General features: G+C 37.8%; 1 protein-coding gene across 2 annotated transcripts; it reads right to left on the bottom strand.

Annotated features, from left to right (window-relative positions):
- Positions 1–4183: 4183 nt before the first annotated feature.
- Positions 4184–24862, bottom strand: LOC149070083 (uncharacterized). Of its 2 annotated transcripts, none has more exons than XM_089249909.1 (4): positions 24750–24862; positions 16907–17124; positions 15982–16093; positions 4184–5034 (listed from the first exon to the last, which is right to left on the bottom strand). In XM_089249909.1, exons 2-4 carry the CDS (start codon positions 17066–17068, stop codon positions 4841–4843), a joined length of 468 nt encoding a protein of 155 aa, XP_089106035.1. In that variant the 5' UTR covers positions 17069–17124; positions 24750–24862; the 3' UTR covers positions 4184–4840. The 2 variants fall into 2 exon arrangements, with proteins under 2 accessions (XP_089106035.1, XP_089106036.1); XM_089249910.1 differs by lacking the exon at positions 24750–24862 and adding an exon at positions 20338–20589.
- Positions 24863–25298: the final 436 nt, after the last annotated feature.

The following is a 25298-nucleotide window of genomic DNA, read 5'->3' as shown; positions in this document are numbered from 1 at the left end:
GCAATCATATTCAAGTTTGTCTGGAGCGTCTCCCTTCGATTCCTGACTCTCAGCATTAGCTTCACGTCATCTGCGAATTCGCTAACAATCCCGTCTCTGCCCTGGTAGAGTTTATCGGTAAAAGTGAAAAAGGTATTGGTCATCCCAATCACACAAGCTCACACAAAGTTCAAAAGCATTCTGGTGAAAAGTTCGGCGGACCAGCGATTGAAGAACACCGGTCTAGATGAAGGGCGTCGAATCCATACTTTTTGCCGGCTGTGAATGCTGTCTTTTCAAAAACTAAACTAACATAAAAAATTTAATGATATTTTTTCACCAGTGTTCGATGGACATTACACGTGCCTTTCGCAATTAAAGAGCAGCGAAAATATTTAGGCTCATTCTATTTGGCTTTAAGGCATTTCCAACAGTAGTTGAAATAAGGCAAAATTATGCATTTCGAGAATTCTTCTCGCACATACATCATTATATCTACTATTTAAAAATCGATATTTTCAAATTCATTCATTAAATAGCATTTTAAACATTCACGTGTTGATGGGCAGCTTATTTTTTCCTCATACCTTATTTGGAGAGTAGACGGTTATTGCCAAATTCTCTTCCTAGTCCTTAGAGTGGAAGAAAAAAAAAACCCGTAAATGCAAATAAGAAAAGCGTAAATTAGCCAAAAAACAAGCAAAAAAGAGAAAGAAAATTTCCAGTAATAATACTTATAGATATTCTTTTTTTTTTCCTTTCGTTCAAACTAAACGCCTTCTCAGAAAGAAACCCGCTGCATGAACACCTGTTCTTGGTAACCTTTGCATTTGTTGTTTTTTTTTGGAGAATCCATATCAAATTACCGTCCATTAACGTCGTGGAAAAAATAGAAAAACCTCTTCAGGAAAAGCTTCCGCGTGTACGTTTGTGGATTACCAGTTTATAAGGACAAAGAAAACCGCGTTTCTAACGATCACGGTGCGCGGGCGGTTCTTCTGAAGTGACGGCCAATCAAACATCGTCTTTTATTTGCAACCGACAAGATTCGGTATATAAGATCTTCTTTGGTTGGGAAACGCGTCTAGAGTAGGTCTGATTTTTGACGTTTTTCTTTTTTCCCCATGAGAGTAGGCGGATCTAAGTACGAAAAAGAGACGATACACACCTGTCTATTCTAATTACGATTTTTTGTGTTGCCTACCCTACAATTTCGGCTCCTTATAGAGAGAATGGTGGTGTCCCTTTTAATCTCAATCCATTTAACTGACGCAATAGTGAAAATAACGTTATAAGGGGGTGCGCCTACTTATATATTTTCGACCGCCGCCGCCGGTAGAAAATGAAATTAGACTTGGTAGCGAGTGAAGTTTTTTCTTATATTATTTAGAAAAGGATGATTATGGTGCGGAAGTTTTTACTAACGTCACTTAAACGAGCCGCGTTTGTGAAGCTATAATTTTGTGAAAGTGCATGATGCTATATATGGGGACTATAGGCCAGTGACTCCCAACCTATGATACGCGGGAAATAATTAGCAATGACGTTGAGAAAACGGGTAGAATAGTAAAAAAAGGAGTTTTTAGTTATGGCGTAATATATAACGGAGGTGAGCAAACCTACTTCGTGTTTCTAATGGTATATTAGCCTGAAACTTATGTCAAGGGTCTGAGGACCATGGCTGAGGGGTAAGCAAGCCTCGTACACATTCCTTCGCGCACGCAAAACGTGCCTTTCTCGTATTCTCAAAGATATATATACGATTTTAATATATTGTAGATGGGGAGTGGAGTACGCAATGCCGGTCTCTTACGCATTTCTAGTGAAAGCCTCCTAAATATTTCAAGGGTATGAACCTTGTGAGTTTTTCTACGGGTAAGTAAGTCTTTCACGTAAATTACTGGTGTGGATGCGGCGGAGGGGGGGATAAGCAAACCTCTTACGCATGTCTAGAGCAATGGTTCTCAACCTTTTCAAACCCGCGGCCCGGTATCATTCATTTTTGTGAGTCGAAGGCCCGGTCAAACACACGACCAACGGAAAATGAATGAGAAAAAATGAAACGGCTAGTCACTCGCGGCACGGTGTGAATGATATCAGGACCCGGCGGTTGAGAAACACTGGTCTAGAGAAGGGCAAGACATATATTCCTAGGGTTCTTTCTCCGAATCGTATTTCCAGGGATACATAAGTAAGGTAAGGTAAGGTAACATACTAAGGTATTCGCAGCATTTCCAGGGAGACATGAGCCTCCAACGAATTTCTAGGAATACGCTAAGTACACTTCGCATTTCAAAGGATTACACAAAATGTGTAAGGAACAACTCATGTCCTTACACATTTCCAGGGAGCAAGCAAGGCCCCCCACACATTTCAAGGGGTGGGCAAAGCTCCTCTCACGCATTCCTAAGGGTATTATCAAATACTCCTAGACAAAGAGATCGTAGTACGCAAGAGCTTTCTGTTCATTTATTAGGGGGTACGTTTCTATTAGAGCAAATTTCAGCCCGTTACTATGGGCTAAAAATTTCTATCAGTGCTCTATCTCTCTCTCTGTTCTATCGTCTTGATAAATGGTCGGGGACACTCGGAAAGATTTAAATACACATGAAACCAATGATATGAGAAGATAATATTTATTTACAGATTTTTTAAGAATAAGAAAAGGTTTATTAAATATACATCACGGGGAAATTCGTGGCAAAAAATAGCACGTGGAATGAATCTTGACATCCACCAGCGAAAATAGCGCTAGAAGAGAAACCACTCTACTGTAACTTTTTATATACAACCTGTACTTTATGTTGCACTGAAAGTTCTGAGCGTTTTTGGTATAGGAGTATGTTTCAGACACTGCTGGGGGCCATTGTGAGAAAACGAGCATCTTGGGCAATACGGGAATTAAAGGTCCACCGAGATTCAGTACAGCCGAATCCCGTTATAACCAACTCCAAGAGACCGGAGAAATCACTTCGCTATAACGAAATTTCGTTATAAAGGAATTTCAGGTTCTTGCATTGTGCATGTGGAAATTTATGTGGGAGATTAGGAAAGTGTTCGTTAGAACGAGATTTTTGCTATAACGGTATTCGTTAGAACGGGATTCGACTGTATTTACCGTGATCGGTGTTCGTTCAATATTTATACAGAATGTTCAGTATGGCCGGGATTACACTATAAAAAGTTTAGTAAAAGATCTTAACTTGAAAACAACAACCAATAAGCCTATTGATTACATTCGCTCGAATTTAACCGATACGCTTATTGGTTGAATTTCTCAAGTTTTACAAAAGAACTTTTTAAAACTTTAGAGTGTAATACCGGCCTTTGATCGAAAGTTGAATTTCAACAATTAATGCTGTTAGGCCGGGGGAATCACACTATAAAAGTATTATAAGAGCTCTTTCATAAAATTTGAAAAATGTACCAATCAGCGTATCGGTTACATTCGAGCGAATGTGAGCAAAAGGCTTATTTGGTTGTTTTTTTTTTCAAATTTTATAAAAGAACTTTTATTAAACTATAGTGCAGCGGTTCTCAACCGGTGCTCCGCGTAGCCCTTGGGGCTCCGTGTGCACTTCCCAGGGGCTCCGCGGCCACTCGAGGATAATAAAATAAATCAATACATTTGATAAACAAACAAAAAAAAAGAGGCCTAAAGGGTAGGCCTAAATAGCCATATAAATAACATACTTAAAAGGGCTCCTCGAGTTAAACAGGGCTCCGCCATAGAAATTATACACTAAAAAGGGCTCCGTGAGTCAGAAAATGTTGAGAACCGCTGCTATAGTGTAATAACGGGTTTATTAATTAAAAAATGAAGGTAATGTTACTCAAAGTTGTACGATTTATTCACGAGGTTTGTTTATGGAGATTGTACTACTTACGTGAATCAAGATAATTCGACAGTTTCGAAGGAAATTTTAACTTCGTGGGGGAGGGGATATATTTCAATCTAAGGCCGGCATTACACTATAAAAAAGTTATGAAAAAGCTCTTTAACAGAACTTGAAAAACGCAAACCAAAAAACTTGTCGGTTACATTCGAATTTCTTTAAGGACCTTTATGAGCAGTACAATTCGAAATGGATTTTTCAAAAAATGATTTTTCATTCTTTCTATACGTGCCAGTAACTACGGGAGAGTAATTTTTTATATCCCTGGAGGGACAGAGACTGGGTCGTGACTGGTTTGTCGGAGTAACTACGGGAAAAATTATCAGCTCTAAAAAAAACAAAAACATGCATTTAAGGTCCTAAGGCATCTAAGTCCATAACCACGAAATTTTTAAATCGACCGAAAAATAACTTGAAATTTGTGTAAAAAAAAAAATGGAATACACATACACACTTGAATGAATAAAAGGTCTTGAATTTCTTTTCTTTGCCCAAAAACTCTTATGAGAAAAACATTCAGAACTTTCGGGAGGACAAAATATTATACCATAATCAGCGCAGTTTGGTGTTCGCTATAATTACACTCAGCAACTAATTAAACATAGTCGAAAATAATTCAATATATGTACAAGCATATTTAAATACAGAAATTCACAAATCACCGAGTATGGACACCAGATTTAAATTCATAGGTATGAGCGTTCATATAGCATATGAACTGTGCATATTTGATTCCAGAATCTCCGGCAAATGAAATGAAAACATAACACAGTAGTTATCTTACATAGTAAACATTTCGCAGTATGAGTCACGGCTACTTGAACTGAACCGCCCGCAAGTAAAACCAAATACCGTTTCATATGCTTGAAGTAGAAGTCGAAAATTCATCTAGAAACTTATGCACGTAAGTCACGATTGCCGCAGACTATGGACAGTTTCCATGATATGTGAGATACACACTCGCTTCAACTTTCAAGTGATTGTCGACTACATTGAGGATTCTGATGGGTCCTCACCCTGAGTGAATAGCACGAGTTAATTGCTCCGTCTTCTTGATTTCTCCTTGTGCTGGAAGTGAATCGGTCGTCGATCAGTCTCAGAAAATAAGTCACATTCCTTCTCGGCTCGTCATTCGAAGGATCGGGAACGTTCGAGGAATCTGGAAAACGATATCATCATTAAACATGTGAAGAATGTATAAATAGCGTAATACAGCGTTTCTCAACCTTATCGAAATGGCATAGGTGGTCCACCGGCAGACTTGAAAGTTTAATCCAAACTGAATGAAAAATTATTAAGCAATTTCGATTGATATTAGTACATAGTAACGAGTATCATTAGTAGATATTAGTACATAGTAACGAGTACCATTAGTAGATATTAGTACATATTACCATTAGTAACGAGACATTGGGTTCAAATAAAAATTACACTTTTATACTTAGGTCATTGAAGAAAATGCGATCTTAAATACGGGATATATTACAAAATTGTGACGAAAAATGCAATTTATTGCCTTAAATGCAATTCGGTAATTACCATTGCTAAAATTGCTGAAGGGTGGGCAAATAAAGAACTGCTGCAAACCGCAATAAAAAAAATGTATTTCACGAAAAATATATTCATATGATCAAATGACCGTATTTCACTGGGGAAAAATACGGTAAACTCTGGGATCTAAAATAGGATAAAATACGGGACATGGTCAATTGTGTGATCAAATACATTTCCAGAAGTATGAACAATCATTGTCATTGAAATTTCTGAAAAATTGTAGAAAAAAACGTTGAACCCCATAAATATTTGAAATGAATATTTATTTTTTTTGCCATAATTATCATAATATAATCTATATACAGGGTGTTTCAAAAAGAATCATCCGATTTAAAAAAATCATAACTATTCAGCTTTTTTAATCCGTTTTGATTGAATAATGTATTGGTAGAAAGAGGGAATCTCAAGTTTCACGCAGTTGCCAACACGTCTCGCTAACGCTTTTGCTTCGGCCGCCACTTCAGTGTTTGTCAATATTGGCTTTTCCCACACTTAGAAACCGATTCGTATGACTTCATTTTCCAGCAGGACGGGGCACCACCACACTAGAGCTTGGACGTTCGAGAATTTTTGCACAATCGCATTCCTCAACAATGGATCGGCCGTACAGTTAAACATCACTGGCCTACAAGATCGCTGGACATCGCAGGGTGCGATTTCTTCTTGTGGGAGGTTTATAAAAGACTGCGTTTATGTGCCTCCCCTTAATAGCAGCAGTGGATGCAAACATGCTCGCAAAAGTTTGGGACGAATTTGACTACCGTATATAGACATATGCCGTGCATCCCAAGGTAAACATATTGAGCACCTTTAATTTGGTTTTTAAAAAACTTTGATTAGCCATGTAATATAAAATTAATCTTAAGTGTCTCTGTTCAATATTTTTCGTAATACAGTATACGCATTTCAAATCTGGTGATTCTTTTTGAAACATCCTGTATTATGAAAAACACTGTATTCACGATAAAAAGTAAATATTAATAATCCAAATAAACGTGAAACACGGGACAAATGTATGAAAAAAATCGAAACAACCAAAATTATAAGAATGTGGGGCAGAAGTGGTCCGTCAAACTGTTTCAGATATTTTACTGGTCCTTGTTTCCAGAAAGGTTGAGAAACGCTGGCGCAGAGAGTGCAATACTAGTCCAGTGACGTAACGCCGTCTTTATACACTACCCCAGAAATTTGAAATGTAACACCTTGAACGCGTTGCGCTAGATGTTTGAAATTTTTACTAGAGATACTAAACATGTAGATGAGAAAATGATCACAAAATCAAAAGAAAATATGTTTCATTTCATGTTTTACAGAGGGCTCATTCCATAACAAATACACCAAAAATATTGAAAGTCAGTTGTATGCCGACTTGAATTGTCTTCAAATTTGATACCCGTACTAGAGTGTTACCGAGGTATGAAAAAAAACAAAACCCAAATTTTCGACCACCTGCGACTACAAAATTAAAATTCAGTGGCAAAAACAAAACTATTGAAAAAAACCGATTTTTTTTTGTTTTTGTTATAAAATTGAAAAATTCACGTAGCTCCACAAATACGCGGAGCAGATCTTTGAAAATTTGGGTATTTTCCTACACCGGCAGTACCTCTGTAGGTGTACCGAATTTAAAGAAAACCCGAGTCGGTCACACGCAACTAGCTTTTAATAATTTTTGGTCGATTTGTTATGGAATGAGACCCCTGTAAAACATGAAATAAAATATATTCCCTTTTGATTTTTGTGATCATTTACTCGTCTATACACACGGTTTCTATCTCTGGTAAAAATTTCAGAAATATAGCCCAACGCGTTCCCAAGGGGTGGTGTTGCATTTTTAATTTTTAGTAGGTTAGTTTAAGTTTCGTTGTCAAACGAAATAATGGATATGATTGAGACATTTCTTTGGGCAAAACGAAGCTTTGGATTGAACCGCGTATAGTATAAGCACAGGGTGATTATAATTAAAGTTCCTTTACTCTGTGTAAGTTGCTATCCGAAAAAGTTTTAGGATATCTTGACGAGACCGTGGGAGAGTCATTTGTGAAATAAAAAAAATTAGTTTAATTTTCGAGCACTAGGTGAAAAAGTGACGCTTTCTTGCTACATTTTACATTTTCCCATGGACCACACATACCAAGGTTAATTTTATTTTAACCAATGGAATACGTCCTACAGAAAAGGCGCTACGTAGGTCGGAGTAGTGTCAGTATACTCAGACCTATATAATGTCCGTTCTGGTAGACGCATTCCATTGAAACTCTGTATATACGATACACGAACCATGGGGAAAATGTAACATGCAATAAAAAAAGCGCCACTTTCTTCACCTGGTGGTAAAAAATTGTATTTTTTAAATCGCATATAAATCTCTCTCCTATGGTTTCATTATGATACCCTAAAAATTTGGCTGTATTCGGATAAGCAGTTTTTGAGCAAAAGCTACTCAGAGTACGGGAACTTTAATTATAATCACCCTGTACCTATAAAACTAGTGGCTATGCCGGCAATTTTAACATGGGGGGAAAAAAAGTCAGTTTTTTTTTTCGATTACCAATTACAAAAGGAAGCTTTATGTTAGACTTTGACAACATATAGCGGGAGTTTAAACGAGGAAAACCCATCTTTTTGATGTCCGTATCGCGCTCAACATCATCAAAAATGAAGTGCCGACTGCCTGAAGCATATTTAAGACTTTTTTGGATACTTTTCTTTTCTCACATCAAGTATTTTTTTTAGATCTCTTATCTTCAAAGTTAACGAGAAAAAAAACTGCCCCGGGGTAATTTCTACCAACTTTGAATCTTCCTCCGTATCAAGATTCAATCAGAAAGAAAAACGGCCGTCTTGTGAAAAAGGAAAATTCATCTAATGAATGTCGACATTTTTCGGTGCGTTTTTTTGTTTTTTTTTTAGCCATCGTTACGTGAATATGAACATGGTGACATTTGGCACACTGATGTCGTGTCTTTCTTGAATAATGTCGGAAGGAATGGCACAATCAATCTGCGCTCAGAGGGTGACCAGATTGTAATTTCACTAAACCAGGGGGTCGTCAACCTGTCAGACATTGCGGACTAAATCAAACTTCCTACGAACCCCGCGGGCCACCAAGTCACACCGTGGTATTCTCGGTTATTGAACAGGGCTCTCCAGAGTAAATAGAAGTGTTTATTGAACACTTTTATTTACTCTGAATTTGTTTCTTTCATTAAATTTGTATTTTTAATTCCTTTTTAAATAATTTCCTTTCATTAATTTATTCTTTTATTCATTTTTAAATAATTTCCTTTCATTAATTAATTCTTTTTTATTCATTTTTAAATAATTTCCTTTCATTAATTAATTTTTTTAGTAAATTATTTCTTTTATTAAATCTGATATTTGTTCCGATAATTCTGAAATTATTTACATATATGATATATGATATCATGGAAAGAATTAAACGTCTAAAATGGAAATGGGCTGGATATATCGCAAGAGGACAGGCCAACAGATGGACCACAAGTATTCTAGTTTGGTACCCCCGTGGTATTAAACTTCCGAGAAGGCGTCCCGACGCTAGATGTATCGACGAGATCAGAAAAGTGGCTGGAGTCAACTGGATGGCAAAAGCATCAGGCAAAGCAAAATGGAAAAATTTAGACCTTCTCATCCAGCAGTGGATTGAGAATGGTTGTTGATGATGATGATGATATACGGTACACAGTAAGCGAATTGTTTAAAGCAATTTTAGTATAGATTTTCCATGACTGGATAAATAAACCTGTGAACCCGGTAAGCGGATATTATTCGGAGAAGAAGGGGGAGGTAATTCTTTTAGCGTAAAATTCCATGGAAGACTTTGAACTCGCAACTAAAGAAGCTCATTAATAAATCAAACAAGTTCGCTTTCTATTCTGTGGTTCAGTCACGGTAGGGCAAATTCACCAACGGGTTTGTAGGTACGCAAGCACGAGAAAAGAATCCGAAACTCGATTATTAGTTTAGAACGAATACAGTAATAATATACATTCAAAAAAAAATCCTTCATAACGAAAAACACGAGGTTCATTATACAAATGTTACGCTTTCGCCATTCCATTCTATGCTTGTATCGTGAGAAAGTGTTCGTCTACCACCTGTTGCTGGTGTTTCGCAGAGACTCGTGTATTGGAATCGGGATCTTTTAGATGATGATGATGATGTCCGTCCGTCCGTCCATTCACCCTCCGTCCGTAAAAAAAAAAAAATCGAGTTTATCGTCCTTGTCCAATTGATAAATAAAAAGAACTTTGGGCGGGTTACGCTTTCGTTAGCCGTTAAAAACATTATGAATACTAGAGCGAAGAAATTCTGATTTATGCTGCCCATATGCTGTTTCAGGGATTAATAAGAGCGCGTTAACCCTGCGAAAGCACGTAGGCTCACTCTGGTGAAGTCTTTCGAATTGGGGTTCTTCAAGCGCTGGTCCGCGGACCGGTGCCGGTCCCTGAGAATTTTTTGCCCCCCTGCGAAACATTTCGACTGATTTTCGTACAGCCGCTAAATGATTTTAGATTTATTTAAATATTATGCCGGCTCTATATTGGTTTTTATGTCTGTCTTAACCCTCAGCAGGATTATGAATTATAACTACAGTCGAATCCCGTTTTAACGAAAAAAAAAATCTCGTTTTAACGAACACTTTTCTAATCCCCCCAGATAAGTTTATATAGGGACAATGCTAAAACGTGGAATTCCTTTATAACGAAATTTCGTTATAACGAAGTGAATTCTCCGATCTCTTGGAGTTCGTTATAACGGAATTCGACTGTATTTGTTTTTGCGAGCCCGCAAATTATTTCTACCATTTACTTTCAACTTATTTCTCCAATTTGTTTATTTTTTTTGTCGGTCTTAAAATTATTTCTTTAATTAATTTTTTGTCGTACCTCAAATTATTTAATTAATTAATTATTTTTTTGTTCCTCAAATTATTTAATTAATTAATTATTTTTTTTGTCGGCGCTCAAATTATTTAATTAATTAATTATTTTTTGTCGTCCCTGAAATTATTTAATTAATTAATTAATTATTTTTTTGTTCCTCAAATTATTTAATTAATTAATTATTTTTTTGTTCCTCAAATTATTTAATTAATTAATTATTTTTTTTGTCGGCGCTCAAATTATTTAATTAATTAATTATTTTTTGTCGTCCCTGAAATTATTTAATTAATTAATTATTTTTTGTTCCTCAAATTATTTAATTAATTAATTATTTTTTTGTTCCTCAAATTATTTAATTAATTAATTATTTTTTTTGTCGGCGCTCAAATAATTTCTTTAATTAATTATTACTATTATTAGTATTTTTTTTTTTTGCCCTCAAATTATTTTTCCAATTTGTTCATTTTGTATCAATTCTCGTTTACCATCAGAAATGGGAGAAATAATTTGCAGACCGGCAAAAAAAAAAAAAAAAATGCAAGAAATCATTTACGGACCGGAAATAAATAAATAGGAGAAATATTTTGGGAACCGACAAAAAAATCAATGAATGGGAAAATTTGTTTGAGGACAGATAAAAAATAAATAAATTGGGGGAATAATTTTTTTGGGACCAGCAAAAACATGAATAATCGTGAAAAATAATTCAAGAACCAACAAAATATAAATAAATAGGAGAAATATTTAAAAAACCGCCAAAATACAGTCAAAACTCGTTAGTTCGTCACCCGGTTAACACGTCACTCCGCTTACCGGATCACTTTTTGGAAGTCCCAGTTGTCCTCATGTACGAATTTGCACAGCTATTTCTTACTCCGTTTAACGAGTCACTCCGATTACTAAGTCATATTTTTGCTCTTCCAAGAGTGACTCATTAACGAGGTTTGACTGTAATTCACGGAACCGACAAAAGAATAAATGAATGTGAGAAATAATTTGAGGACTGACGAGAGAAAAAATTAATAAACGGGAGAAATAATTCGCGAACCGGCAAAAAATAAATAATTCGAAAGAACCAACTAAATTTGAATAAGTAGGTATATACAGTCAAACCTCGTTAATAAGTCACTCTTGGAAGAGCAAAAATATGACTTAGTAAGCGGAGTGACTCGTTAAACGGAGTAAGACATAGCTGTGCCAATTCCTGCCTGAGGACAATTGGCACTTACAAAAAGTGACCCGGTAAGCGGAGTGACGTGTTAACCGGGTGACGCTCTAACGAGGGTTGACTGTATTGCATTCTAATTTGATAAATAAACACCTGATATAGCAGAAAGTAAAATTGATGATGGCATTGAATTAGGAATATATGATTATATATACATAATAATTTGTGGGCCGACAATTAATTCATTAATTGGAGAAAAATAATTTTGGGACTTTCAAAAAATAAATGAAAAGAACCCGATAATTCGCAGACCTGCTGACGACGAAGATCAAAATAAAAACCAATATGGAGACGGTATACAATATATAATATTTAATTGAAGCTGAAATTATGTATAGACTGTTTGAGCGGACCGGTCGCTGACCAGTGGTCAAAAACTCATCTAAATCACGTAGAGGTTAAAAACTTCACAGCCAACGTCGAAAACGCACTTTATTAAATTTATACTAAAATAAATATATTTCCAATGAGAGATTTTCCTCCGTGCATCTCTATAGAGAAACTCCCTTCATCTCTAGGGAGGGCCCCCCGCATGCATTCATTGATTTGCCCCAATTTCGGTTCATTCAAAACAATAAATACCATTGCTGACAGTTATTATGCCCTTTAAGAGTCCCTCCTAGTTTTTACCCTCAAGAAGGATGGGGGGGGGGGGCTCCTTTCGGTACCTTTACGAGACTCCTTATTAATATAAGGAGCCCTTTCAAAATGTTCAGTCACCTGTGATGAGAGAAGAATATGGTTTGGGGGGGGGGGGTTGCCTTGGAATAGAAATATTTGCTGCTGAGGATGATGATGATGATATTCACCTGCACACCTGTGCGTGAAAATCCATTTAGCAGTACAAAAGGAAAGACACGTTCATGCCTCAGGAACATTCTTTAGACAACGTGTGAGAAAATATGAGGATAAATTTGGGTAAATCATTGTTATAGTCACCTTTGTATTATTTATAATAATGTTGGGGGTAGGTATTTTTTGGGTCAAGGCTATCAGGTTTTTTATAGACTCAGTCTTTTTCCAGGTACCGATGCCTTGATACTTAAACATTAGCTGTGATTGGTAATTTTATTTTACTTATTTTTCTTACATTTAATTTAACACTGACTACTGTGTTTATCCAGAGAAATTTCATGACCACGATGTTTTAACAGGAGAAAATGTACAATGATAATCAGGAGTTGACGTCTCCTTCTAGTAATCTAGGTTCTTGGGCTACCTGTTTGTCGAATGCAGTTATTCTGAAACTTTGATGCTTCAAGTCGTCGTCCCCCCCACCTCCCCACGGGAAATGCGTAACTGGTTTGTGTGCCCTACCAACACCCACTAGAGAATTTTCGGGTTGATGTTATCTGTAAAAATAAATAGTAGTATGTGTGTGGTATGACCAGTCTGATTGTTTGCACAGCAGACATCTAAACGCAACCGTTGATTCTGCAGAAATATGCTTTCAATTACAGAAAGTTTTCAAATACCTGCGGTTACTCGAAATGTCTTGAATTTCCCAAGGGGTAATTTATATAAGTACAAAAATAGAAAGATTAAATTTTTATGTAGACACTGCACGCTAAAACTTCCAAACAGTGAAATGTCAATGTGGCTTCGAGAAGTCATTTACAAAAAATCGCACATATTTGAATGCAATGTTAACGGTGATATGGGACTTTGAATTTTCCAGTATTTATCACCAATGATTGAGGGCGTGGTTCTCACAAAATGCAAAACGTTAATTAAATTCAAAGCTGTACAAATTCTGTAATTGTCAAAATAATTATCAAAAAATTTTCATTGTGAATAGAACAATAAAATAGAGTTGAGTTCATTCTATTTGTGTACAATTCCTAAAAATTGCAACTTTAAAGCTAATGAAAACTTGCCAACAGAGCGATAAGTTGTTAAAACATCGTGAGATTTTATGTATTTAATACATAGGTTCCCAACCTTTTTTGTCCCATCGCCCCCTTCTTGAGAAATTTTTTTCTCCCATCGCCCCCAACGCAGTCTAACCCATAGGATCCTATGTTATACCCGTAGCTTCTACCGCCCCCCTGGGACTTTCATCGCCCCAAGGGGGCGTTAACACCTACGTTGGGAATCACTGATCTAATATCTTGATAAATATTGTATTTAAAAATATGAATTTTTTTGCAAGTGACTTTTCAAAGTAGAATGTACATCTCAAAAACTGGAAGTTTTAGCCCAAGGAGACTGTATAAAAAGTTAATTTCTTGATCTTTTCATATTTATATGACCCCTTCGGCAAATTTTGAGATTTTAAATAACTGCACGTCATTTGAAAACTTTTTTGCAAATTTTCCATGTTTGTTGTACGTTTCTCTACAGCAGGGGTTCTTTATCTATGGGTCGCGACCCAAAGTTGGGTCGCAAGGGGTGTCGGAAAAAGGGTCGCACAAATCCACTAACAGTCAGGGATTCTTTGATCATGAGCCAGACATGATTCATAATGCTTCTGAGATGGGTCGTACAAATTCACTTACAGTCCAGTTGTGAATGCACTTATTGAGTCGCTGGTATCACTAATTTCGAGAAACAAACAGTCCTTTGGGTCACTAAGCTGACCTTATTGTTGATTTTGTTTGACCTTATTGTTGATCGTGTTTTTTTTGCCGGTTCACACACACACACAAATTGCTTCTATTTTTTTGCAGGTCTGCAGTCATTTCTCTTATTTATTTTTGCTGGTCTGTAAATTATTTCCCCCATTTATGTATTTTTTGCCTTTCCACGAATTATTTCTCCTATTCCTATCTCCATTATTTTATTCTATTTATGTTCGGTCCACAAACAGTTGTCCCACTTATTCCTTCTTGTTGGTCGGATTACTTCTCCTATTTATATATTTTCTGCCGTTCCGCAAACTATTTCTCCTATTTATGTATTTAAGCGCGGTCAGCAAATTATTTCTTATATTTATGTTTTTATCGGTCAGCAAATTATTTCTCCAATTTCCGCCGGTTGTTCCCTTATGTCGGTAACTTTTCATGCGCCTTTTAACATCATACGTATCCCAGATGAACACCATAAGCAAGCCTACTACAAGTCTAATGAACAGTCCTATAGGATCTATTTGATACCACAGGCAATATATGTTTTTTTCCATCTCCTAAAAATTCACGTATTATTCCTCATGGAATATTTCCCCTGGCATAAAACCTATTTCTCTTGCGTCACACGCACACACACACTGTTCTTATCTCCTTTGCGATCGGAAAGGACATTCCATAATGTCATCTAATACCGAAGTTTCTCAAAGTAGGAGAGAGAAAGAAAGGAATCTTGAGGCTGACATCTCAGTCCCAGAATACGCGATGTCACTTTGCCGTGGATTTGAAAAAGAAAATGGAAGAATCTCATCGTTAGAGATAGAAATCACGTGAAATCATGACAAGGGAAGAGCGCATCAAGAAGAAAGTAAGGGCTTTATCGAGCAAAGTGTCGTATATCATTGAGGTCTGAAGTCGAGATTAGTTATCTGAATTTATCCCGGGGCCTTCATGCGGACGATGCAAAAGCCACATTTGAGTGTCATGGGTAGAGTCCGGATTATATGAGCAAAATATGCACTAAAAGACTGAAATATGCACCAAAAAACTCCGAAAAATGCACTAAAAAAACTTGCATCAGAAGAAGAATCTGAAATATGCGCTAAAAATGCTGAAATACGCACTATAAATAAAGATAAATCTGCATTTGCGTGTGTCGAGATATGCCATGGAATCAAAAATATGTGCGAAAAATGAAAACAAATCCATATCTAATAATGACAAAGTGTCACTAAAATGAAAAATATCCGGTTAGAACCCCGATACCCTCTTTGCCTACATCAATGCATCAGATGCACCCCTCAGACACCCCTCTTTTACGGCCAAATAATAATAAAATTATGCACTTTAAATCCCTGATTAACGGGCACCCTTCTTTTACGGACGAATCTTTTTGTCCCGCCGGTTAGGGCCGTCTTAAGAGCATCATCAGCTTCCGGATCAAGTGATTTTTCTGAGGCCCTTAAAGACAAATTCTCGAAAATTTCAATCAGATCTCATTTTTGTGAGGCCCCCTCGTATCTAGAGGCCTTCCGCTGCCTATCAAATAGCCTTTTTTTTCCCCTTGGCGTTCTGAATTTGAGGGATTCTAATCAATTTTCATGAATTTTCTTTACATATCGTTTATTTAAGCTTTAAGGAAGGAAAACGCCAGTCCTTTGTAGCCTAATGGTGGCGTACTCGCCCGGTCCGCGAGGGTCCAGTCTTTCGTACTGCGGTGTACTTCCTTTTGATCCAGTTAAAAAAAAAAATCAAATTTTTACTGAACGGCAGTGTCTGAAGTGAAGTGGCGTTAGTGCTACGAAAAATTCTGTAACAGAACCAAAACGGTAAGTTAGGAAACGGTCACTCACCGCTGGTGGCACTGGATAGCGTTTCCATTGGAATTTCTTTCGATCGAAGTTTCATCGCTACGGCTGCGTGAAGCTGATCGATGTACTTGACGGCTTCTTCGATGACGGTCACCTGAATTGAAACGCACATTAATGTTACATTAACTCGATGTTGAAACCTTTTCCGTATTGCACTTTTGAGCTGGGCCGCGAGGCAGAGACGGATTTATATGGTTTCGCCGCTTGTGGGCTATTCCAGTTTTACCACCTTTCTTTTATTTTAGCTCAATTTTCTTGAATTCCTCAAATTCGCCGCTTCTCCGAACTTGCTACCCTGGGCTATGCACCCCCCCCCTTATTCGCATGTTTTCATACTATTTGTTTCACTCACACGCTCATGCTTTCACACCGTTTCGTTCATTCACATGCTCATGCTTTCACACTGTTTCGGTCTATTCGTAACTTCTATGCTTGCAAAATCTGTAGTGGGGCCGGAACTAGAATGAGCGCGGGAGGGGGAAGGCAACTGTCCCGAGCGGCAGTTTTAGGTGGGAACAAAGAACACTGTTATAAAATTATCTAATTTTAAAGTTGTGAGGGGGGCGAAAATCCTAGAGAGCAGGGTCGTATCTAGCTTATTCTCTCGGTTGGTCTTGACCTGATCCACTTTTTTTGTCACTCATATGCTCGTACCCCGAGGTGGTCACTCACAACCTAGCCACCTCAGACTAAGGAAGGTGGATTCATGGTTTTTCCGCCTTTCCCCCATTCTAATCTAATTTTATTGGCCACTCTAATTTGCCGTCCCTCAGTACTTGCTGCCCTGGGCATATAGCCCACTTAGCCCCGTCTCCTATAAATGCACCTCTGCCGTGAGGTAAGTTTTCGTTGAAAAACACTAGGAAAAACGAATGGTACGTCACATCAATATGAAATGAATGAATACCTTAGAGACGTACGGCTTTCCAGCAATACAAGGCACCATGGTCCTCAGCTTCTGGTATTCTTTCATTTTCAGCACCTTCAGCTGGTGCCTCACCAACTGCTTCCGTCTGGACGAATGATCTCGCTTTGCTTTGCAGCATCCAAACGTTGAGTCCGCTTTCATTATCACTAATTGTATTTTGTCTCAGTCTCTCGTAATTATAATATAATTATAGTCCTCTGGAAAAAAATTAATGATAATCAGTTGAACGTAGGGCTGGAAACAACATAAAGGCATGGGCTCTAATCTATTTCATACAGCCTGTTGTGAAATAGATGAAAATATTGTAATGTGATTGATCATGTTGTCCCGATACTAAAGCGTCTGTCCATTATCGTCAGTCAGAGTTAAACAGGGTTCGAAACCAGCTCATACAGTGAAAGGGAAACTTCAAAGGGGAAACCAAAAGAACTTGAAGCATTCTTTTACTCAATAACAAACATATGGAGCTCTCAAAAACAAGCCCTCAAAATGGAAGGGGGGGGGGGGGGTTGAGTTTTCGACGTGTTCCCGTAACATGTCAGTTGCCCTCAGTCTCTGATTTTCGTCATTGCAGGTCAGTGGCTCTCAAACCTTTGTCACCCGCTGCTTCTCCTTGCTCTATTCATGGTTCGTCTGCGGCTCCCCAGAATAGTTAGTTGGTATTGTGCATTCATAAAAGAACCACTTCAAAACGTAAGTAGGCACACACGTACACATCAATATCTCCACTTGCTTGCCGCGACGCACACTTTGAGAAACACTGTTGTAGTTGATGGAGGTGTGGTGGGGTTTGAAACTTCTCAAACATGTTATTTAACCCTTTCAGACCCTGGAGTTACAAATGCATTGGGATTGTAGAATTTTTTTCTTTTGACTTCAGAAAGTTAAGCCCTGACTTATAAGATTGTGTAAGTTTTTAGTTGAAAATATGGTGAATATGAACTTTGAGAGGCTTTCATCTGAGGGCAGTACTTAAAATTGAGTAGGGGGGGGGGGTTTAAGATGGCTTCCAGGAGAAAGTGCCTCCGGGAAAAGTGATTTATTACATAAAATTTAGCAATAAAATTCTAGAAAAACTGCATGTGAAGATGAATATGCCCTGCATTATCTTAGCAGACAAAAATTTGAATAAATTGAATTTTTTTCACAAAAACAAATTAGAAAAAAATTTAACTGACATTTACATTTTTAATGTATTCTGTGAGCATCAAAAATGCAAAAACATTTCCAAAACTCCAAAAAATGAAATTGAGTGTTCGGGTCTGGAAGGGTTAAGTAACCATTAAGTAAAGTGATCATTTTTATAAAATTAAAATTATGTGCAATTTGGTTACGAAAAACTGATAAAAAAATTTATGTTTTTACTAGCGTCCTCTACTGTTGACTTAAAACATTAATTCCTGAATTGATGCATATTACAATGTTATGTTATTTTTTTTCTTTAGGACAAATTTATGTTGTAAGTTATTATTTCGAACAACAAGCTCGATGATATAGAAATTAGATGTAGCTTCGTCAATTTTTTTTGTGTTGGACAAATATTTATTCGTTTCAAGATAATTTCAGTTTCGATATTCAATGCGTACAAAAACAAAAATTAGTTTCGTTTTTCAGAGCCATCTACCATCAGACTTAAGATGACATCTCTTGATATTACACTTATATATTTTGGTGATATCTATATACTTCCTTTTACAGAAAAATCATTCCTCAATAATTTACACGATACTTGATTATATTGATAGGTAGCAGCACCCACGCTTGGTTACCGTGGTTCCCTAGCAATGCATTTCAGACGTGTATAACTGTATATGCCTTTACAATGGTTTGTCACTTCTTTAACGCTGCCAGTATATTTATAATAGTTTATGCCTTTACAATGATTTGCTACTTTTGCAATCCCCCCAGTAAGGAGGCTTTTTGAATAGACGTCATAATCATCATGAGGATCAGGCAAAGGGAAAAAGAAATCAGTGTCATAGAAAACCTCATAGAAATCAGTGTTAAAATTGCCGATTTTACTATGGAATGCGGAAATTTTGTGGGGTTTTCTGTCACATAAATAATTTTAAAAATTGTATAGAATTCTCGATTTTTGAAATATTGAGTTCGCTTAGAGATATACGAAGTCCAGGAGATTAAATATGAAGTAATTATCCGGACATACTTTTGAGTTGGATATTCGTGCAATAACATTGGTTTCTACTTTTTATTTATATCCTCTCAAGCATGAAAATTAATGTCTCCGTATTGTCTTTTGATATTAAACTGCATAAATTCATGTAGTTTAGGATGTTTTAAAACTAATTATGGGCCCGTGAAGTACATCGAACAAATTCCACAGCTTTAATTAAGCATTTTTGGAAGCTGAAATAGGCAGATGGATAAGTTCAGGGGGTAGGGGGGGGATCGAAATATTTAGCACCCCTTAAGAAAGGGGAAAAAAATATTTTCATTTCTACATTTCTTTAAATCTAGATTTGTTTATTTCTCGAAAGTCGCCATATTGGTGAACGTGGACACAGTTTGCATGTCCCTGAAAGAAAGAGGGAGATACCCCGTGATCCAAAAAGTCTTACTGAAGAAAAACCGGGCAACGCAGGGTATTATAGCTAGTGATTAATATAATATTAACGATTTAAGGAACCCGGTTACCTTGGAAACGTTATTTTGGAAGAAAATATTGATTTTAATTTTTATGAAATCTCTATTCTTTGTTGCGTTTTTTTACTTACAAAAGTAATATGGGAATAAAAACTTTTTAAACTTGTTTTACGAAGAATGATATTTTTGACATTTTACTTGAGTCTGAAACAAGATTTGTAAAAATCTATCGATTGTATCATTACGAAATTTTAATATGATATTTTGCTATATATTGTTGAGGTTTATGAACCAAAATCTAAGGTCTATCACATATATTTGCGTTATAATATTATATAGACGGTATGTGGGAAGAAATTTCAAAAAACTCACACGTACATTTGAGTGTAACTTTATGAGCATAAAATACAATTCTTTAACTTTTGGTTCATAACCTGCACCATCACATGCTGAAAGTACCAAGAAAATAACAAAATATTCCATTCATAGAATTTTTTGCAATCGTATTTGGAACACGAATTTTGCTTAAAGTTTGACGTTTTCATAGAAAATGACATAGGTAGTCTAAAATTTGTTGTTGCTTCCACCATTTTGGGACACTTTATATCAAAAAATATTATTGAAGTTCAGTCCAGTAGCATTTTGAAGGAAAAAGACAAGAAAGGTTTGTCGGATAACCTTAAACGAATAATATCATGCAGCATAAAATGCATTGAAAAAAACAATTAATCAAGTTAGAAATTAGTTAAATTTTAAGAATGACATTTTTTTTTTGCAAAGAAAAACCGAGAAGCAATCGAACTTACTTAGGAAATGCGTATCAAGGAAACAATTTGGCAAGCACAAAAAATAATAAATGTTCGGAGAATAGGCGTAAAGGTTATATATACGATTCGGGTTTGAGTCGTGGTGTTTGGATCCAGTCAGAACTAGTCCTTAAAAAAAAAACGCATCAAACGGATCCAGACAAACAGAACAAGTCCGATACTTCAATCGGGCCTAAATGGCTCTTAACGCCGTTTGAAGTAGGACCGTCGTAATGGCTTCCTACAAACTTACATACGCAAACGCACACACACACTTAAGAAATACAGTTAATAGTTATCTTACTTTTTTAAAAAACAAAAAACGAGCAGAGCTTCACAAATAGTCGGTTATTTTGTTGATGGAGGAAAGATCCGATTTCAAAAAAAGACTTTCGGGTGGGAAAAAAAGCCACATGTGGGCTCTGGACTGTATGTTGCAGATCCCACATGGCATGATATATCCATTTTCCCTTCTGCTTTAATCGCATGTGCCACATGGCCACTTTCACATGAACTAGATATTTTACTCTTCTGTAATTTTTTTTTTTTTTGTCACTCTTTACTTTTTTCTTTTAAGAATGTTTGATATGTTTGATACACAAGTACTGTATATGTAGTCGGTCGGTCGATTGAATGAGTCGTCGGCAACTGCATGACTCTTGACACTGGCAAATTTCAGGCCTATGCCGAAGACAGAGAGAGTAGAGTGTGGAGTTGGCCTTCTGGCTTTTGTTTGCTCTCACTTTTAACTGGAAAAGTCGGGCTCAAGTAGGCGTTGAAGTGGCCAATCCTTTCAAAGAAGTCCTTAGCATCAGAAGGACTCGAAAAAGGCATATGGCCAGCTCAGATGATATGAAAAAAAAAATTGCGATTAGAGAACGGAACTCGGGCTATTAATAAGATCTAGACGCAAAAGCGCGGATCCAGACGGAAGTGCATGGGACCATCGCCTCCCCCACAAGAGCCGGATAATAGGGGGGGGGGGTTTGTCTACCCTGTAAAATAAGGGATGATCCAATGCTTCTAAACAATAAGTCTCTTCTCCGACACATTGCCTTAGATCCACCAGCCTCCGCTTCATTCGCCTCTGGAAATGCCCACCTTTGCCCCCATTCGAAACTGGAGATATCTACCTCCACTCCTTTCACAGCTGAAGATGTCTGCCCCGGCTTCAATCGCTGATGAAGATGTCTGCCTTCTCTCAGGAGCGGATCTGGGGTTAGGGATGGGGTCAACAGAAACGATCGCCCCTCCCAAGAGTCGAATAATATGGGAAAAAATTTCTGTCCCGTAAAATACTGTCCAAATTTACGCAATTTACACAGCTCGCCCCTTCCAACCCATCGTCCTGGATTCTCACCTGCCTAGACGGCTCAGTCTAGGGGCTTAAGCTTTTGTGTTCCACGGGGACATTCCCAGATCACTCAAGTGAATCGCTGTATATTTATAAATCACTTGAGTAACCCGCGGCACATTTTCAGAGCATTTCAGTGATTCCCGGTGCATTTAGAGATCATTCAAGTGACTCGCGACATATTCAGAGACCACGTAAGTGACGTGTAGCACAGTTCAGTTCCAGAGACCTTAAGTGGCCCGCGGTGCAGCTCCACATCACTCAAATTACCCAAGGCACAGTTTTCAAGTGACTCACGACATATGTGGTCTAAACAACAGTTCCAGATCATTCAAGCGGCTCATGGCACATTTCCACATGACTTGACCATCCTGTGGCACAGTTTTAGAGCATTTATAAGTGATCCCTGGCACATTTACAGATCTCTCAAGTGGTCCGTTGCACGTTTCCCAACCACAGTGAATAATTGGCCCGCATTCTCCTAAAGGTTGGGCACCCTTGCTCTACAAGTATTCCTTCCTGGTTGAGAATCAATGGCCTATCAATCGGAGAAAGGGCCATCTTAACGCATGGACCTCAAGTATAGGGGAAGGAAGGGGCATGGTAATGTGATCTAAAAGCCAAACTTTTTGGTTGATACCTCCATCCTGGAATGCTGGGAGGAGGGAGCGGGTGCAGAATATCACTTGGACATTGGACCCATGAAGAGGCGTCGGAAAGTGTTTTGGACCCGTGGGAGCCCGACTTTTTTTTTATGCAAGAAATTTTTATTTCTAACTTAATTCTTGGGTGCTCAATACCGTACTACGAAATACTCTGGGTGCTTTAGCACCCACTGCACCCCCGGCTCCGACGCCACTGAGTCCATGAGCTTATTAAGACGACCCTGACCGTAACAACAAAGGCTACAGAGAATAGTCTGTAAATCACTGTGGTACTGTACTGTATTTCGAATTGCAAGATGTTTTCCAAATTCACAAGTAACGCTGCATATTTGCTACATTACCAAGTCAGTCTTAATAGGTTCGAGGGCTCCGGGAGCCTCAAACGCTTTTTTAGGGCCATACTCCTGATTTCATATATTTCAGAAGGGAAAAGGCCCTGATATATAGTATATACCGTATATAAGTATATACACACTAAAAAGATAATTATTTGGAAAAAAAATGAATACAAGAGAATTTTTATGGTGACCATACGTCCCGTATTTGCCGAGACAGTCCCGGTATTTTCTGTTTTTTTGGCTGTCCCGACTTTTTGGCAAAAGTGTCCCGGTTTTTCCCGTATTTTACACAAAGCCTACTTGGCATTTTATTCTTTATTGAAGTCAAAGATTGACACTATTTTTCAACTCATAAATTATTTATGATAATTACATCTATATATATGCGAATACTAATCTCCCACATTTGCCTTGGTGAACGTTTTTTTTTCAGTGTAATACATTTTAATCCACTGTAATTTGCAGTAATGCATCATTTCCCGCCATTGTGATTTTTCCGTAATTTCAACAATATTTGGCAACTTTGTTTAGTTTTGGCGATAATTGGCAATGTCCCGTATTTTCCCGTATTTGGAATCCCAATGTCCCGTATTTCTCTGGAGGAAATATGGACAGCCTAACCTATACAGTGGATCGTCATCGGGGGAACCCCATGCATGGTTAGAAAAGAGTAAGCTTTTCTGAAGGGTGTCTATGCCTGACTACATTAAAAATTCCAACCCTTGTTTTTAGGCATAGCCGCCTTTCAGAAACGCCTACTCTTTTCGAACCTTGCATGGGGTTCCCCCGATAACGACCAACTGCACAGGTTCTATTTCAAATACAAATACAAGTACAACGCCACAACAGGCAAAATGCCCAACGAGGTGGCTGAGAAGTCACCTTTGCGTTTCATGCTAGACCATGCATTCTTCGATGACAATTGTTTGTATTGGTGTATACTATCACCTCGTGAAGTTTTCCCCATCTTTTCTGGATTACCCTGTACATAGCAGCTGTATGCGACGAGAGGGGAAAAAAGAAATTTGAAAGAAAATATATAAAAATTATTATGATAGTTTTTTTGCTTGGGCTTGCACAATGTGGTGGGGCCCGTGTGCAAGCATGTTAATGGCCAAAAGAGTGTCATAGATAGTGTGTGATCATGAGCGCGACCTAGAGAGGTGTATGAGCATGAGAGTGACCAAAAGAAGGACTTGAAGACATGGTCATATTTACAAAAACTATATAGACATATAGTTTTTTTTTGCCAAATTTTGGAGAGAAAAAAATGATTACCGCATCATGACTGCGATCTGATTGGTTGCCATAACTAACGTGGACATAATTATCACGAAAAAATACGTTAACTTTACGATGATCCCCCGAATCATGTTTTTTTTGTTATCAGACTTTGGCTAGGGATCACCGGCCGACTTTGCGAACTGACCGGTCAACGTCCAAAATTCGGACACTGTCCGATCAGTTCGCAAAGTTGGCCGGTGATTCCCTAGTAGGACGTCAGTCGAAATTCGGACATTGTAAGGGTCAACATTTAACGAAATCGGCCATTTCGTGGCCAATTCACGAAATGGCCGACCCCGTTGCGTATTGGCCAATGTCGGGCTTTGGCAGTAACATATATACAGTATACACAGGGGCCCTCGTCGGAAGTGTTTTACACCTGTGGGTGCTCAGCTTGCAACTGGTGTAGAGAAATTGTGGATTTCTGAATAAACACTATTGGGGGTGGTCAAATCAGAGCTACCAAATACCGGTGCTGCTCGAGCACCCACAGCACTCCCGACTCCAAAACCAATGTGTATATATTTGGAAGTAATAATTAGTAAATTATTTGAACTTCTAGGTGCTATTTTTCAAATTGAATCTCTATTCCAGTGCTTTTCACTTAATAGGGGAATAATTAATATACATACTAAATATATTTAAGTTTAAAAAGAAAATCTTTTTTTTCGAAGCGAATTTAATTCATCTCATGTGAGAAATTCAAGATGATAATTTATTTAAAATTTTTTCCCAAAAAATATGAATCAAGTGAATGGAATCTCATCATACCTTTAGATTATCCCAGCATTGCACGTAATGAATGCGGCCGCTAAAGCAGTGATGACAGACTGACTGACTCACTCCTCTTGTTGTGGATTAAAGAATGATGAAAGTGCGCGTGTGGGGTGTGTGGTCCTTGTTTGTAAACTCCGCCACGCGCTCGCGCGTGACTTGCCACGCCATCTGTCGGTATAGCCTTGAAACTCGCCAGGTCCGGATATCGTCTTTTGAAGTAGCAGTAACAGTACCTGTAAGTGACGCATTTACAGGGGGGTCTTATAGCGGGCTATAGCCCAAGGCGGAAAGTTCGGAGGGGCGGCAAATTTTAGGTACGAGTGGCTAAGAAAATTAGTATATACTGAAGACTAGGTCAGTGAGTGACCTAGGGAGTTTTCAAGCATGTGAGTGAAAAATAGAATAACCTAGAGCAGTGTTTCTCAACCGCCGGGCCTCGGCCGGGTACTGGGCCCTGACATCATTCATACCGGGCCCCGTTTCATCATTTTTTCTCATTGATTATCCGTTAGTCTTGTGTTTCACCGGGCCTTCCACTCACAA

This window comes from Pholcus phalangioides, unplaced genomic scaffold (assembly GCF_987345545.1).
Source record: "Pholcus phalangioides strain wild (caught in Gottingen) unplaced genomic scaffold, Ppha-v1.0 ptg000022l_1, whole genome shotgun sequence".
Taxonomy (NCBI): Eukaryota; Metazoa; Arthropoda; class Arachnida; order Araneae; family Pholcidae; genus Pholcus; species Pholcus phalangioides.
Note: the sequence above shows the minus strand (reverse complement) of the source record. Positions and strands in the feature narration are given on the sequence as shown.